At 36.9% G+C, this 16,392-nt stretch overlaps 1 protein-coding gene across 2 annotated transcripts in view; it reads right to left on the bottom strand.

Annotated features, from left to right (window-relative positions):
* Positions 1–237: 237 nt before the first annotated feature.
* FAR2 (fatty acyl-CoA reductase 2) overlaps positions 238–16,392 on the bottom strand; it is a 151,276-nt gene continuing 135,121 nt past the window's right edge. For both annotated transcript variants that reach the window (XM_036084669.2, XM_078075827.1), the window contains exons 7-12: positions 13,198–13,316; positions 12,271–12,338; positions 9,969–10,140; positions 6,138–6,267; positions 3,214–3,341; positions 238–2,270 (exon numbers count right to left, since the gene is read on the bottom strand). In XM_036084669.2, coding sequence (XP_035940562.1) covers positions 2,108–2,270; positions 3,214–3,341; positions 6,138–6,267; positions 9,969–10,140; positions 12,271–12,338; positions 13,198–13,316 — 780 coding nt within the window. In that variant the 3' untranslated portion in view covers positions 238–2,107. The remainder of the gene's footprint in view (positions 2,271–3,213; positions 3,342–6,137; positions 6,268–9,968; positions 10,141–12,270; positions 12,339–13,197; positions 13,317–16,392) is intronic.

Here is a 16,392-nt window from a genome sequence, read left to right as displayed (position 1 = left end):
TACCTATTTTTATTGCTTAATCATCACAGAACTTTGTGTCATTTCTTTAATGCCACAGATAAAACATGCTTAGGGTGTAAATGTAACCCTATTAATGGTATCAGAAAACATTTAAGCATTATGTATCTATGCGTTAAAATTTATACTCATCTGGTAGTTTCTTTGGAAAATTCTATCTTTTTTTCTCTGGGGAGGGAGGAGATCTGTAGTAGTTAGCAGTTAAAGATACAACACTAGAAGAGGAAAACATTTTTTTTAATTCAAACTTTCATTTAATCAAAAGTCAAAATGAATACTTGATCAGTGGAATTTATGGAATTGGTGAATAATCAAAAGATAGTAAATTCTTAGAATAATTATGTTTTATCCAGTCTCATTGAATTATAACTTGATTTCATTTTTATCATATCTATAGTTTGTATCTTAATCCGTGTAACTCAGAAGTATCATATAGACATCTCAAACTAAAGATCACCAAGTGCTTTGCTTCAGAGCTGGTTTTTCTGCCCTGGAAAGAAGTTCCCAGACCTTAGATGAGATTGGAAAAGATACTGCCCAGAAGAGCTCCCCCCAGATGCCCTTTATGGTGTTCAGAAAAATCTCAAGTAATACCAGACTAGAAGCTGCCCTCAAGCCTTGTGCACTGCAACTACGTGCGCAGCTTTCTGAGTATTACTAATTATTCCAGAAAGTGAGCATACTTATAACTGCCTTCCTTACCAGTTTATGCTTGTGTAATTTTCTAGTAGGTGTGATTATTTTTAGTTACTTAGGTCCCAAATACTATATTTGAATAATATTCCATGTTTTTAACATGAAATGCTGCAATCCAACGTACACTGATCTCTCAAATGCGAGGAAAGTCAGGATAACAGTTATATTATTATTATAGGGATTTGAGAATAAATACAGTTTTTACCCATTAATTCATTGGTATTATACATAAAATATTTTTAAATAAACAACACCTATTCTCTAAACTGACAGTCACTTAGTGAAGTCTATCCTTATCAGCTGTACATTGTACAGTTAACATTGTGCAAGTGGAATGATCAAGATACTAGCAAGTCCTGGTGATCACAGAAGGGTGATCACAGAAGGGTAGTCTTCACCACATTGCAGAAAAAGACTAAATATTTACATTTATATTTAAAATTTTGCTTTCCTCACTGGAAAAGATCAGGGGACTGTTTTTTTTTTTTTTTTTAAGATTCTAGCCTAGTACCTTCCTCCCATTAGTCACTCTCACCCTGAGGCCTGAGCAAAATAAGCTTAAATAGAAGGGGTTTGGTGACTTCAATGAACAAAAAGGAAACTCTTGGGAGAAGGTTATCAGGAAAATGGGTGATTCAAAAGATTTAGAAATAATAGTTGTCAGTTTCAAATTATGAGAACTAATTTTACTTACAAGCATAAACAGTCCCAGTGCAACTATGTACGTTTGAGCCCTCATTCTGTACATAATTATTTATATCTCATTTTTTTTTTTTTTTAGATTTCAGAAATGGGTGTAGTTGAGGGAAGTGCTAAATGTGAACCCACTTTTCCAATTCCCCCAGCCTTCAATCAAGTCTTCATGGTATAACACAAAAAGGAAGCTGAGATTTCAGTAGAGAATTATTTCTTTTACAGTATTTCTGAGGATGAGAAGATCATTCTTCCTCAACTTAATCTTGATTTTAAACCTTTATACTGGGTACCTCAGAATGATTCCAAGGTTAGAACTGCCTTTTAGCATATTTCAGCTTCTATCATGTGTTCTTCCATGTTCATGGAGTCAAAATTAGTCCTCTCAAGAGAAAAATACCTAAATATGGACAGATAAATGTACTTTGGTGTTTTATATTCAAGGGCACAGAATGGAGTGTTAGGAAGCAATCTGGAAATAATTTTTCCTAAGATATGTATGATTATAGGCTAGGATATGACTTTCCTTCTCTCACTGAAATAAAAATATATAGGTAAGAAACAGATGAAGACATGACAACACATTTGACAGGTAATGAGCTTGGGCATATTCTTTGTTACTTCCTAATCTTGAGAACCACAGTTTGCTGTTTTAGAGGTATCCAAAAGGTTCCAGACAAAAGGAGCTTGCCCAGTGTTCTTAGACCTTAAGCATGCTGGATGCCCTAAAGTAGGAGAGGAATTTATAACAGAAGCTCACAATGAAGAACCAGACATTCCGAGCCATCTGAGATCTTGCAATGAGAAGGCGCCAGGCGATGAGGAGGAGGGCAGTATTAAAGAGGTAGTGAATATTTCGGAGCCTGGGGAACAGACATACAGAATCAAAGTTAAAACAGCACCAAAGACCCAACTGTGTTATCTGAAGCCTAAGTGTGTTGTTTCCTGGTTGTGACCAGCAAATTGTTAGGTGCTCACAGGTATGTGGCATGACCTTATGACCTTTTGATTTTTACAGTTCTTATTTCCACAACATGCCTTCTGAATAATCAGATTTCCATAGTATTCCCCTGACTAGTTTCTCTTTTCCATACCTCTCCCTACTTTAACCTATCTTACAAACATGACTAACAATCTTTCTTAAACATACTTTGATCGTATTACCATACCACAAATCTTCACTGGTTCTTGCTCAGTAGAAGGTAAGTTCTAAAGTTCTCAGTCTGCTATTCAATGTTCCTCTCTGTTTGCAATTTACTTTTCCAAGCTTATAATCTGTGCATTAAAAACCCTTTGCTTCTAACAGAATTATATCAGACTGTTCTGGTTCTTTGTCCCATATGGAATAATGACTGAAAGAAATTTAGGGCAGTTTAAAGACTTGAAGAATGGTTGATTTGCCCATGTTAAAGAGCACAGTCAGGTTTCCTGCTTGTTGGGTATTCTTTATATCACATTATGACAAGATGTGGTAGAAGAAACAGAGAAACTTGGGTTCAAATCTGGTGCCTCTACTTCCCACGTCTTACCATGGACAAGTTACTTACCTTCTTTGAGTCTAAATAGTTTTTGGATTAAAAAAAAAGAAAAAATGGGATAACAAAATAATACCTCCCTCCTAGGGGTGTGGTGAAATCTAGGTGAAACTGTATTACAAGAAGAGAGTATACAAGGAAGGACCTGTAAGGTAGTAAATGCTCGAAAAATGTTAATTCCTCCCCTCACCCACTCAAATTTCATGTCTGGTATAAAATCAGATACATGTGGTAAGTGCTTAATAAATATTAACTGACTGATTATTCTTACCTTTTCAAATGTTGTTTTGCTTCTGGGATCCCAGCCATATCCTCTTTCAATAAGTACTTCTTAACTCCTAAAACATAATTTTCAATGTATTCCAACCAGTTCAACTGGCGCACATCAAAGTTGAATACCTGAAAGGCAAGAAGAGATTATGGATTGCCAGATTTTCATTGCTGGAGACAGTCACCTTGTCCTTTTGATGAAGTTTCTTTTACATAAATGAGTGACATTTGGTTTGAGAGACTTGGTTTGGACCCCTCCAAAGGAGATTATTTGAGCTGTTATTTCAAAGGCATTGACAATATGGGTTGCCATTTACACAGAAATATTTAAACATAGATCAAGCACAAATATTTGACTTTTGGGAAGTCTTGTGAGGGGAAACTTAAAGGAACTGGCATTAGTCTGGTAAAAGCTACTTTCATTTCAAGCAAATGGGGATTAATTATTTTTAAAAGTGATGGAATAACTTTGGTTAGGGACCAAAACAAATTGTGCTTCTTTTCTTTTCCATTCTTAAATTTTGGTGGTGTTTCCTTGGCCTACCATCCTTTCCTACTTCATTGTGCAGATTAAGGTAAACTGGATAAGCAAAGCCTTAAGGAAAAGTTTAACAATTTATATTCTGTATTTGCTTTAGAGATGTTATCTACTATGTGTGCTGTTAAATGAAGCCCTTCAAAAACATTTAGAGTTAAGTGGTAAGAGTTAGTGCTTCTCTTGGAACACTAGTGCATTTCCTCCTCTTGGACATAGAAGCCATGAAACTATATTTTCCCTTTCACTTTGCCACCAGAAAGCTCAAAAACAAATTTCCTGCTTAACTGCAGTGACTAGATAGGATCTCGTAGACTACACATGGATGGACATTCTATTTTTCTTATCTTTGACTTCACATTTTAACATTTTCCCTAGTTTGGCACTTTATTTCTCTTGTTCTTTTATTATATGTGTTTATTGCAAGTTAAATCTTTGTGAAATTATATGGAGTGTTAACAAAGCAGATGAGATTGAGTTCCAGAGAGCTTCATAGACTTGTCCAACAGCTGAAATGCTTTCCAAAAATAATTGTCACTTTGGATATGTTTGTTTTCTATAGTAGTACTAAATATTACTTATTCATCTATATAAGAGGCTTTTATTTTTATGCTATTTCACATTTCTAAGTTAGATTTCAGTGAGGCCCTAGTTTGGAATCCTCATTACATAGGGCGAATCAAACTCAATTCTAAGCCAGAGTTTGGCAATTATACCAAATTATTCAGGACTATTACCTTTGCTAAGATATTTTGAAAGCATATGATAAATCCATAGCATATTTAATTTTTTTTTTCCACAAAATTTTTGGTTATTTTAGGTTAAAATAGTAAAATGTCAAAAAACGAAACTCTAAGCTATTACCTTTTGAATTATTTAGATGGATAAATTCCTTGGAGAGAATGCAATAAAAATAAGCGTACATGAGATTTGAAGCTAATTTTAAAAATAATTTACAATAGCTAGAGTTTTTTTTTTTTTAATAAGCTAGTTTGATCATTACACATTTTAAACAAGTGCTTAGAATAATTTTGGCTATACAAGGTATGTAAACATTTCTGAAAATAGCTCTATTTCATGTCAGGTTTAGAGATGCTCAGCAATTATTTCTAAATCTCTAAATCTCACTTGGTGTATTTAATATATTTAATATAACACTTAACGGTGTTTGACTTTGCAAGTAACCCTTAGGTCCCATTACCCTAAGTAATTTTAGGGCTTTATAGTTTTTGGATTTGAATCATGCTCTGTGAGGCTGGAGTGTAGGAGTAAATCCCTTAACTGGCAAGTGAGGTGAACTATGGCCTTCTAACATTTCCTTTTCAGTTTGACTTGGTCTCTTCTACATGCTGCCAAGTACTAGATAAATCAAGAAATGCTTTATTCTTTAAAATAAAAAATAGTAGATAATGTCAATCAAGAGAGTGAAAACTTTGAAGTTTAGTTGAAAACTAAGGATATGCTCGGGGAACACCTGACTCCTCAAGAAAAAAAAGCTAGGAACATGTACAAAGTATGAAAGATTTCTTTCTTTTTTTTTTTTTTTTTTTTTAAGATTTTATTTATTTGACAGAGTGAAAGAGCACAAGCAGGGGGAGCAGCAGAGGGAGAGGAAGAAGCTGGCCCTCTTCCGAGCAGGGAGCCTGATGCGGGACTCGATCCCAGGACCCTGGGATCATGACCTGAGCCGAAGGCAGATGCTTAACCATCTGAGCCACCCAGGCGCCCAGTATGAAAGATTTCTATATTTGTGAATTTCAGAATATGCAAAGATTTCAGGACCTAATATCTGCAATTGCCCAGAAGCTAATGTAAAGAAATAAATGGCACTGATGCTCAGCAATTAAAAGTGAAGGCCTGTCTTGAGAAAGTCTGAATTGTTGAAGACAGGTCATTAGAGGGAGAGGGAGGCTGTCTGTGCTGTCAGTGTGCTAGAGGGAGGGAGAGAGGGAGGTCTTGGTGGGATGCACATGTGAGGAGGGGTTAGCTTTGGAGATGCAGAATGATTTTGATTTAACAAGAAGAGTGGATGTGTTTATGAGCGGTAAAGTTAATGATTTTTTCATTGAAGTCCTATGTTGTGGGGTTAGGGAAAATATAGAGGTTTGTTGAAAACAGCCACCAAGGGCAAACAGGGATTGAAGCAAAGTATGTGAAATGTGACTGCAGGATAGCAGTGAGGATCTAATCAAAGTCAAGAACTCAGGTCTCTTACATTAACTTATGTCCTGCAATTGTGTCAATAGCACGGACAGATTTTCTTAGGGCCCCCCCCCAAAAAAGATTGTGTATATAACTAAAACTTCCTTTATTCATCAGCTTTCCAGGTCAAATAATTCTAAATTCCAAATGAGCAAGATTTTCCTGTTGGTTGTCAGTGCTCTACTTACTCTCTGATCTTCAGGACTCAGCTCAGACATCAGCATTTCCGTATTGTACGTGCTCCATTCCCAACTCCGGTTGACAAAATACTCCAGCATGGAAACGGTTTTTAAAAGCCGATTCATGACCTTTGTCATCCTGGGGTAAAGATCAGGTAGGAACAAATATCAGCACACCACTGATGGCTGATTTCCCTGTTACTCTATAGGATGTGTGACAAATTACTTTCGAGAAAATATAAAAAATTTCACTCTTCTCTTTCCCCCATTTTCTCATTAAAACACGTATTCTTTTTTCTCTTTCCACATTAACTCTCTGTTGAATGAAGGAAGGGGATGAATCTAAAGGATTTTGTTCTATTAATCATTTTAAAACCACCAAACTCCTCCTCTTCCTCTTTACTACCTTAAGAGTAGCAAACATTTTTAAAACCCAGCCTGATACCAGAAAAGAACTTACTAGGTGATAACCCAGTGTCTGGCACCATGCTGATACTTTAAAAAATTATTATCTCAGCTAGTTCTCATAGCATCTGTTAGGTAGGTATGTATCTACATTTTATGAACAGGCAAAGTGAGCTTAAGATAGATTAAGTGGCCATGATAATATAAGTATCAAAAGGAAAATTCCAACCCAGTTTTGACCAACCTGAAAAAGCCTCTGCTTTTGTAATCTCACCACTCTGTGTCCCATTACTTCCCATGGCTGGCATCTTCCCATCCTGGGATCAGGACGTGGACCATCTCCACTGTGTGAACTTTCCAACTCTAAAGCAATTTATGGAAAACTTTCATAGTTGCTCTTATTTGATCCTCACAGGTAGTAAAGACCTATATTCTTTATCTTCATCTTACAGAAGGATTAACAGGTTCAAGGTCACACAGCGAATGCATCAACCTAGATCTGGCTACAAATCACTTTGGCCTATAGAACATTTGGCCTTTAGAACATTTATCTCAGGCCAGTTTTAGCAGTAGTGATTACTGCAGTTGACCCAGTAATGACTTGTGATGCTATTTTGGGAATTTGGTCTTATTTCTGGTCAAATCCTAACGCCCATATACCTAATGACTTAAGAGGGACTGCCCTCATTGTATCATGGGAAATTCTTAGGCAGAAGGTAGACTCGTTATTTCCTGATACAAGCATCATAAAAGGGTTCCATTTGGCTATTACCATCTTATATTTTTGCTATCGACTGAATATTTATCCTTTCCAAATTCATAGATTTAAACCTATTCTCACCAATGTGATAGTATTTGGAGAAGACTTTGGGAGGTGATTAGTGCCCTTTATAAAAGAGACCCCAGAAATCTCTCCTGGCCTTTCCACATGTGAGGACACAGAGAGATGGCTGTCTAGGAGCCAGAAAGCAGGCCCTCAGCAGATGCTGAATCTACCAGCACCGTGGTCTTAGACTGCCCAGTCTCAGAAATCAACTTCCATTGTTTATAACCAACCCAGTCTATGAGATTGTTATAGCAGCCCAAATGGACGACAATCTTTATCCCTCCTACAACTCCGATGTCATTGATGTGATTTCAAGAAATTTATTTTAATTTTTAAAAAATAATCATTGTAGAATGATATCCTATATACAGGAATATATCAGCATAATAGTATTTTTTCTTAGAAAGAATACATTTATTACTTTCAGATACAGAAGTTCTTCTTAACACATAAAATGTAAAACCCATAAAGGAAAAGAGTGATTCATTTTTTTCACATAAAAATCTAAAACTTCTTCAGTAATGACAGTGATTATTATATTCTATGCTGTCTTACATAAAACCTTATAAAATAGGTATGATTACTGCCCCTTTTTACAGGTGAGGCAGTTAGGTATTAGAGACAGTAATTTAGGGCTCATATAGCCCTTGACTTGGTAAAGCCAGGATTTAAATGTGTAAGTCAGACTCCAAACTCCATCTCTTAAGAAATCCTACATTGTAGGTAGTCCCCTTGTATTAGAAAAAGCTTCATAATCAAAGTTATGAGATAAGAAATTGACTTGGAGAAAATACATTAAATATATATTTATTCACACAAATATGAGTTTCTGTAAGTTAATAAGGTCAACCCAATAGAAAAATAGGTGAGAAGCAGAGGCAGACAACTCACAGAGGAGAAACCTTGAATGTCCAATGAACAAATGAAAGCCCAGCCCCTCCAGCAATCAGGGGAATGCAAATCAAAGTAACAAAGAGATGACTTTCATTGCCATTAGTTTGACAATTCAAAAGATTGATTTCGTTTTGCCAAGAATTGATGAGGGTAATTAAAAACGCATTTTTACCCCCCCATGCTGATGTGGTAGTACAAAATGATAGAGCCTTCCTTCAGGGCAACCTAGCGGCAGTTGCAAAATCCAGATAGCCTCCAATCCAGCAGTCACACTCAGCATCCTCCCCAGACCTAGTGGTATGTTCCAAAAAAAAAAAATGCAGGTGCACTGATATTCATTACCCTATTGTAATAGGAAAAAACTAGGCAGAATGACTTAGATTTTCAAGGAAAATTAGTGAAAAAAATTTGGAAAATATGTAAGCTTGATTTACACACACGCACGCACATACCTCAAAGCAAAACTATATTTATATATGTCTATATATGGTTGTAAATGCATAGATTACACACAAACATACCTGGGAAGGGAAAGAGTCTAAAAGAATTCTAGCATTTTCTGCCATAAAGATGATTCTTAAAATTCTTATAGAAACCTACCCATTTCCCACAAATATTACAATTTAATTTCTCAAAATTCATAAAGATTTTTATTGGCTCCCTTCCACCTTTTTTCTTTTCTACTTACAGAACTTTGCTCTTTATCCAGGTCTTCCAACCCTGATAAATTTTAAAGTTCTCAGCATTTCTGTCTATAATGTTTGTTTTCCTTCTTTCCCCATCTTTATTTAATAAGCCCCATACAAATATTTTCCCCATAGCCACAGCATCTCCTTTTCACCTTGCTCAAGAAGAACCTGATTACTGAGTTATGAGCTCTAAATAAGTTCTCTGCAAATTTGGATAAATGCAACATTGCCTAAGTTTTAGCCATTTGCACTGCTAATAAATGCCGAGAGAGACTTTTTCCTATAAAGAGACTAGCATAGAAGGCAATGCTATTCATGCTTCCAATGCTTGCTTGCAGGGATTGCCTTTGGTAATTATAACAATGATGACTTTTCAGACGCAACAGAAAATTCTTCAAGTGAGACAGAGAGAAAGGGATAGGTCCTATGTCACACAGCTAGATGGCGACAGAGCTGCCCAGCATCAGCACATTTCGTTCTACCTTGTTCCCTTTAATTTCTTTACTCACCTCTAGGTGGCAGTAACTCTAGTTCAGGTTTCTCCAGATCTTTCCTCTTTTCAACTTCTAGACTACTCTATATTCTTCCCTTAGCTTCTATTTCCTATTTGTAAAATTGGTGTAATGAGTACATCCTCTCTGGATTGTTGTGAGAATGAAAACGAGATCATCCCACGTCATCCCACGCGCGCGCGCGCGTGTGTGTGTGTGTTACCGTTTTTAAGATTACCTAACAGTTTAGAAAACCCCAGACTTACAGTCTCAGTTGCTTTGCTTTTTGGGTGGATGATTACTTGCTGAATTCACCAAACAAGTTTCTCAACATTTAACTTCCTTTATTATGACAGAGGATTTTTAAGGTAGGGGTCCCTTTGGGGATTCTCATTACTACTGCTTCAGTTGGCCCCAAATTTATGTAAGATTCAGTTGTCACCTTCAAGCCCCAGATGAAAGGAGGGCTAAGGACTTCGGGGGCCCTAATCTTCCATGCAACAACGCTCTTAAAGCAACTGACCCGGCTTCTCACCTGGGCTTCCTTCCTGTGAGCCGCAGATAGAAGTCGTAGATGATGGCAGGGGCCCGGTGGCTGACTGCATTCCAGTACTGGCTTGTGATGGTGTTGGTTGTGAAGTCTGCATTTGGCCTCCTAAAAGCTCTCTCAAATGGGACTTTTTCAAAGGTTGCCAAGACTTGGAGTCCTGGGGAAAAAAATAGAGTACAAGTCTAGGAGCATATAAGCCCACTGTAGTGGAGGGCATTTGCAATGGGTCAAAATGATAAAGACCAGTGATTGGCTGTGTAGAGTCAAGAATCAATCTCTGAGAACAATATTAAGATATTTATGCCAGGCAAGAGGTCACCTACAAAATCAAATAACGAGAATGGGTTCTGAATTGGGTCCTTTTCCTGAAACCTTTATCTAAAACAACTTCTTGGGGAAATAGTTTCAGTCAATACAGTGAAGTATTGTTCAGAAAAACTTAAAATCCATCATTTGGTTCCCAGGTTATCTAGTCTATTCTGAAAGCCTCAAGATAGAGCCTGAGGGCCTTATTTCCTAGGTTGGATCATTAGTTGTAGAACCATCAGTAAAGTTTCTTCATATTTACTTAAACCTTTATAAAGGGCTACTTAAAGCTTCATAAAGGTTTAAGTGAAAAAGAGAATATTAAGGCAGGATTCCCTTGTGTTGGTTCACTTTAGATACCAGTCTTTTACTTCTTTGGTATTTCTGCTTCTCTGGGAATATCCCAGACTCCATTGTCCATCCATTCTTGTCTCCAGATTTTTTCCACAATATTTTTTATATTATTATGTAAATTATGTAGATAAAACCTAGATAAAAGTTTAGAAACTTTTAATGTACATTTGTAAAATTCTTTTCAAATGATATTAATTCCAATTTCAATGTTCATTTTATCTATGTAAAATTTTCAAAGAATATACCTAAGTTCATTATTCAATTATGATGAAGATTGCAGTTATTATGGTAATATGATTATTGTCCTCTTTAAAGTATATTACTTGGAAATCTATATAAAATACATATACCTTATACAGAAGAGATTCTCAAGAAACATCTGACCTAGGAATCTCTTTTTCCTCCCAGAGGGATTCATATTCACTTTTAAGAATCACTACTGGAATGGGTACTGCACAGAGGCCAGAGACCTGTCTTCTACTTCTGTTTGAGGTACGAGCCCTCCATATGAATTTGAATAGATCTTTTACTCTGTTGGGGCCTCATATATAAAATAAAGCAAGGCCACTAGATTATTTTTAAGATTACTTTCAACTATGACATTGTATAATTTGATAAACAGATAATAGGTTTTGGCATGGAAGAAGAATTTTGAATTTCAGAAATGGAATTTACATGTAGCATCTTTTTATTTAAGAGCTTAACATATCTTCTTTGCTTCTATTAATGCTTGTTTTTTAATCCTGTTACTGAGGTAGAGGAGATTTATTTTTATTTCCAAATGTTTTCAGAATTATTTAGATATATGGTCTAAATAACTGGATATATGATCTAAAGAACTTTGATGGCAGTAATTTCATTTCATTTTTATTGAAGTAACAACTTTACAAATAGAATAGCATAGCAGAGTGCTCTGAAATGGAAATCAGATTCTAACAAATTAAGTACATGTGATTTTTTTTTTATATTTAGTACCTAAATAAAACTAGATGATCTCAAAGTTTCAGATATTTGCAGAAAACCAACTCCTAAATTGACAAAGGAGTACAAGATTGGTTAGCTAATTTTCAGTTACATGCAGGATTAATTACTTCCATTCAACAAGATACTTTCGAGGTTACACTTATGGCTCACTGTATAAATCGATGAAGAGTATCACTGACTCAATAACAAAAGGTAGCATTATTGAACTCTTCTAAATCTACTTGGTTATTGATGATCTCACAGTTGCAGTGATGTAGCCAGGGGACAAGGGACGTGTGTGTGTGTGAGCAGCCCCTGCCTCAGCACGAGGAGCATTTCCTCACTGACGTTACTTATAACTGCTGACTTTTACTCGGTTTTATCTATTTTTAAAATCTTTATAGCCAGTGGACCCCTTATTGCTTACAATCATGCACATTATTCCCACTAACCCCCTTTCTTTGATGCTCCACAGCACATTCTAGTTAACTCTTACACATTCATTATTACTAATTATTTTATCTTTTACTTATTTTTTGTCTTTTTCTCCCATTAGACTCTAAGCTCCAAGACACATTTTGTCACATTTTCCCCCTGTGGTAGACACTAAAACTGTGCGGGCAGATGCTAATAGTTATGTAGTTACATCTCTACAGGCACTTACCCATTTTGCCCCAATTACAAGGATTGAGGTTACCAGATGTACAGTGGTAGATTAATGTTGACTTAGGTCTGGAAAATGAAATAAAAATTAAATAAATACAACAAAATGGAGGACAAATGAAAGATAGGGAAAAACACCATGTAGGCAAGGATGTTTCAATAATTCCTATAACTAGGTCAACGCTCCATCTTCTGTTCCTTCTTTGGGTAAAAATGCACAATGGAAGAAGACGAGGAAAGTGTTTGTGCATGTGCATATGAAAGAGGGCTCAAATAAGTTGATGTATTTAGGGAGCAAATGGAGGTACCATGACAATGAGAAAGTAGATCATATTGTTAACTTCTAGACATGTTTATTGGGCAAAATATAGGCTATGTTTTCTTCTAAGTCCAGTTCAGCCCTGCTGGATTGGAAAACAACTAAATGGCTGACTTCAAATAAGAAAAATTTAATTCTTTTTGCCATTTACAAACAGAGTCAAATATACAAACAACTTTTTTTTTTTTTTTTTTTGTACTAGGAAATAGAGCTCCCCCCCCAATGGAGATCTGAACTTTTGCCATATATCAGGAAATGAGCAGCTGTATAAAATATAAAAGATGCCCTTATTTCACCCACTTTTATCTCCTTTGCCTTAAAAAAGGGAGCTGTATTTTAGATTACTGAATAGAAAGAAAAGCTTTTTTGGGTTAGAATTTTAAGGTTAAATGATTTAGAGTTTGTTACTTTATACAAAATACGAAGCAGTATTTATAAAATACCTCCATGCATACGTGATGGCATATTTGGAACTATGTAAAATACTGAGACCGATTCTCTCTGACATTTGGGGTCTTCTACAATCAAATGCGTATATCTTGAAACTAAGCCTAACATATTCACCCTCCTCCTCATCAAATCTTTGAAAGCCGGCTTCCGCATGCGCACCTGTGAACAGCCGTGTACCATCCCACAGCCAAGGTGAGATTGACGACTGTATCCACGGGAATTAAATCTGCCACAGCCATCGGAGTAGCTCTTATGGACCGGAGAAACCCTTTGCCGGCCTGCACAGGAAAAAGAACATTAAACACTGAACCAAGTTTTAAGTAACAGCTGGGGCAAATACTAATGCTGCTCGAAATAATAGTTAACACTGACTCGCTGCTTACTAGGTTATCGGGCTAAGGCTGACTTCTCTCAGCCTATCCAACACCCCAGCCAAGTCCATCTCAAATGACAGCATTTCCATAGAGGTCCTCGGGTTCTGTTAGGGAGTGGAGTTCCTCAAATTTGTGAGAGGTTAATATGTTTAGTTAATTAACAAACACCAAGAATAGTTTTTCACATTTAAAAATTAATTCATAAGATATCTTAAAAACTAAGGTTTCCCAAATTTCCCATTAATATTAGTTTACCTATTTATTTATTTATTTATTTATTTGAGATAGAAGAAGAAAGAATGAGCAGGGAGGAGAGGGAGAGGGAGAAGCAGGCTCCCCACTGAGCTGGGAGCCCAGACACGGGACTGGATATCAGGACCCTGAGATCATGACCTGAGCCAAAGGCGGGCACTTACTGAGCCACCCAGGTGTCCCTTAGTTTACCATTTCTTTTTTAAATTTTTTTATTGTTATGTTAATCACCATACATTACATCATTAGTTTTTGATATAGTGTTCCATGATTCATTGTTTGTGCATGACACCCAGTGCTCCATGCAGAACGTGCCCTCTTTAATACCCATCACCAGGCTAACCCATCCTCCCACCCCCCTCCCTCTAGAACCCTCAGTTTGTTTTTCAGAGTCCATCGTCTCTCATGGTTCGTCTCCCCCTCCGATTTCCCCCCCTTCATTTTACCCCTCCTGCCTTTTTTTTTTTTCTTAACATATATTGCGTTATTTGTTTCAGAGGTACAGATCTGTGATTCAACAGTCTTGCACAATTCACAGCGCTCACCATAGCACATACCCTCCCCAATGTCTACCACCCAGCCACCCCATCCCTCCCACCCCACCCCCCACTCCAGCAACCCTCAGTTTGTTTCCTGAGATTAAGAATTCCTCCTATCAGTGAGGTCATATGATACATGTCTTTCTCTGATTGACTTATTTCGCTCAGCATAATACCCTCCAGTTCCATCCGCGTCATAGCAAATGGCAAGATCTCATTCCTTTTGATGGCTGCATAATATTCCATTGAATATATATATACCACATCTTCTTTATCCATTCATCTGTTGATGGACATCTTGACTCTTTCCACAGTTTGGCTATTGTGGACATTGCTGCTATAAACATCGGGGTGCACGTACCCCTTCGGATCCCTATATTTGTATCTTTGGCGTAAATACCCAGTAGTGCAATTGCTGGATCGTATGGTAGCTCTATTTTCAACTTTTTGAGGAACCTCCATACTGTTTTCCAGAGTGGTTGCAACAGCTTGCATTCCCACCAACACTGTAGGAGGGTTCCCCTTTCTCCGCATCCCCGCCAACATCTGTCGTTTCCTGACTTGTTAATTTTAGCCATTCTGACTGGTGTGAGGTGGTATCTCATTGAGGTTTTGATTTGGATTTCCCTGATGCCGAGCGATGTTGAGCACTTTTTCATGTGTCTCTTGGCCATTTGGATGTCTTCTTTGGAAAAATGTCTGTTCATGTCTTCTGCCTATTTCTTGATTGGATTATTTGTTCTTTGGGTGCTGAGTTTGATAAGTTCTTTACAGATTTTGGATACTAGCCCTTTATCTGATATGTCATTTGCAAATATCTTCTCCCATTCTGTCAGTTGTCTTGGTTTTGTTGACTTTCTTTTGCTGTGCAAAAGCTTTTTATCTTGATAAAGTCCCAAGAGTTCATTTTTGTCCTTGCTTCCCTTGCCTTTGGCGATATTTCTAGGAAGAAGTTGCTGTGGCTGAGGTCGAAGAGGTTGCTACCTGTGTTCTCCTTTAGGATTTTGATGGACTCCTGTCTCACATTGAGGTCTTTCAACCATTTAGAGTCTCTTTTTGTGTGTGGTGTAAGGAAATGATGCAGTTTCATTCTTCTGCATGTGGCTGTCCAATTTTCCCAATACCATTTGTTGAAGAGACTGTCTTTTTTCCATTGGACATTCTTTCCTGCTTTGTCGAAGATTAGTTGACCATAGAGTTGAGGGTCCATTTCTGGGCTCTCTAATCTGTTCCATTGATCTATGCATCTGTTTTTTCTGTTTTTGTGCCAGTACCATATTGTATTGATGATGACAGCTTTGTAATAGAGCTAGAAGTCTGGAATTGTGATGCCGCCAGCTTTGCTTTTCTTTTTCAACATTCCTCTGGCTATTCAGGGTCTTTTCTGGTTCCATACAAATTTTAGGATTATTTGTTCCATTTCTTTGAAAAAAGTGGATGGTATTTTGATGGGGATTGCATTGAATGTGTAGATTGCTCTAGGTAGCATTGACATCTTCACAATATTTGTTCTTCCAATCCATGAGCATGGAACGTTTTTCCATTTCTTTGTGTCTTCCTCAATTTCTTTCATGAGTATTTTATAGTTTTCTGAGTACAGATCCTTTGCCTCTTTGGTTAGATTTATTCCTAGGCATCTTATGGTTTTGGGTGCAATTGTAAATGGGATCGACTCCTTAATTTCTCTTTCTTCTGTCGTTGTTGGTGTATAGGAATGCCACTGATTTCTGTGCATTGATTTTATATCCTGCCACTTTACTAAATTCCTGTATGAGTTCTAGCAGTTTTGGGGTGGAGTGTTTTGGGTTTTCCACATAAAGTATCATATCATCTGCAAACAGTGAGAGTTTGACTTCTTTGCCGATTTGGATGCCTTTGATTTCTTTTTGTTGTCTGATTGCTGTGGCTAGGACTTCTAATACTATGTTGAATAGCAGTGGTGATAGTGGACATCCCTGCTGTGTTCCTGACCTTAGGGGGAAAGCTCTCAGTTTTTCCCCATTGAGAATGATATTCGCTGTGGGTTTTTCATAGATGGCTTTTATGATATTGAGGTATGTACCCTCTATCCCTATACTCTGAAGATTTTTAATCAAGAAAGGATGCTGTACTTTGTCAAATGCTTTTTCTGCATCTATTGAGAGGATCATATGATTCTTGTTCTTTCTTTTGTTAATGTATTGTATCAC

The sequence above is a fragment of the Halichoerus grypus genome, chromosome 6 (genome assembly GCF_964656455.1).
Source record: "Halichoerus grypus chromosome 6, mHalGry1.hap1.1, whole genome shotgun sequence".
NCBI classification, from domain to species: Eukaryota; Metazoa; Chordata; class Mammalia; order Carnivora; family Phocidae; genus Halichoerus; species Halichoerus grypus.
Note: the sequence above shows the minus strand (reverse complement) of the source record. Positions and strands in the feature narration are given on the sequence as shown.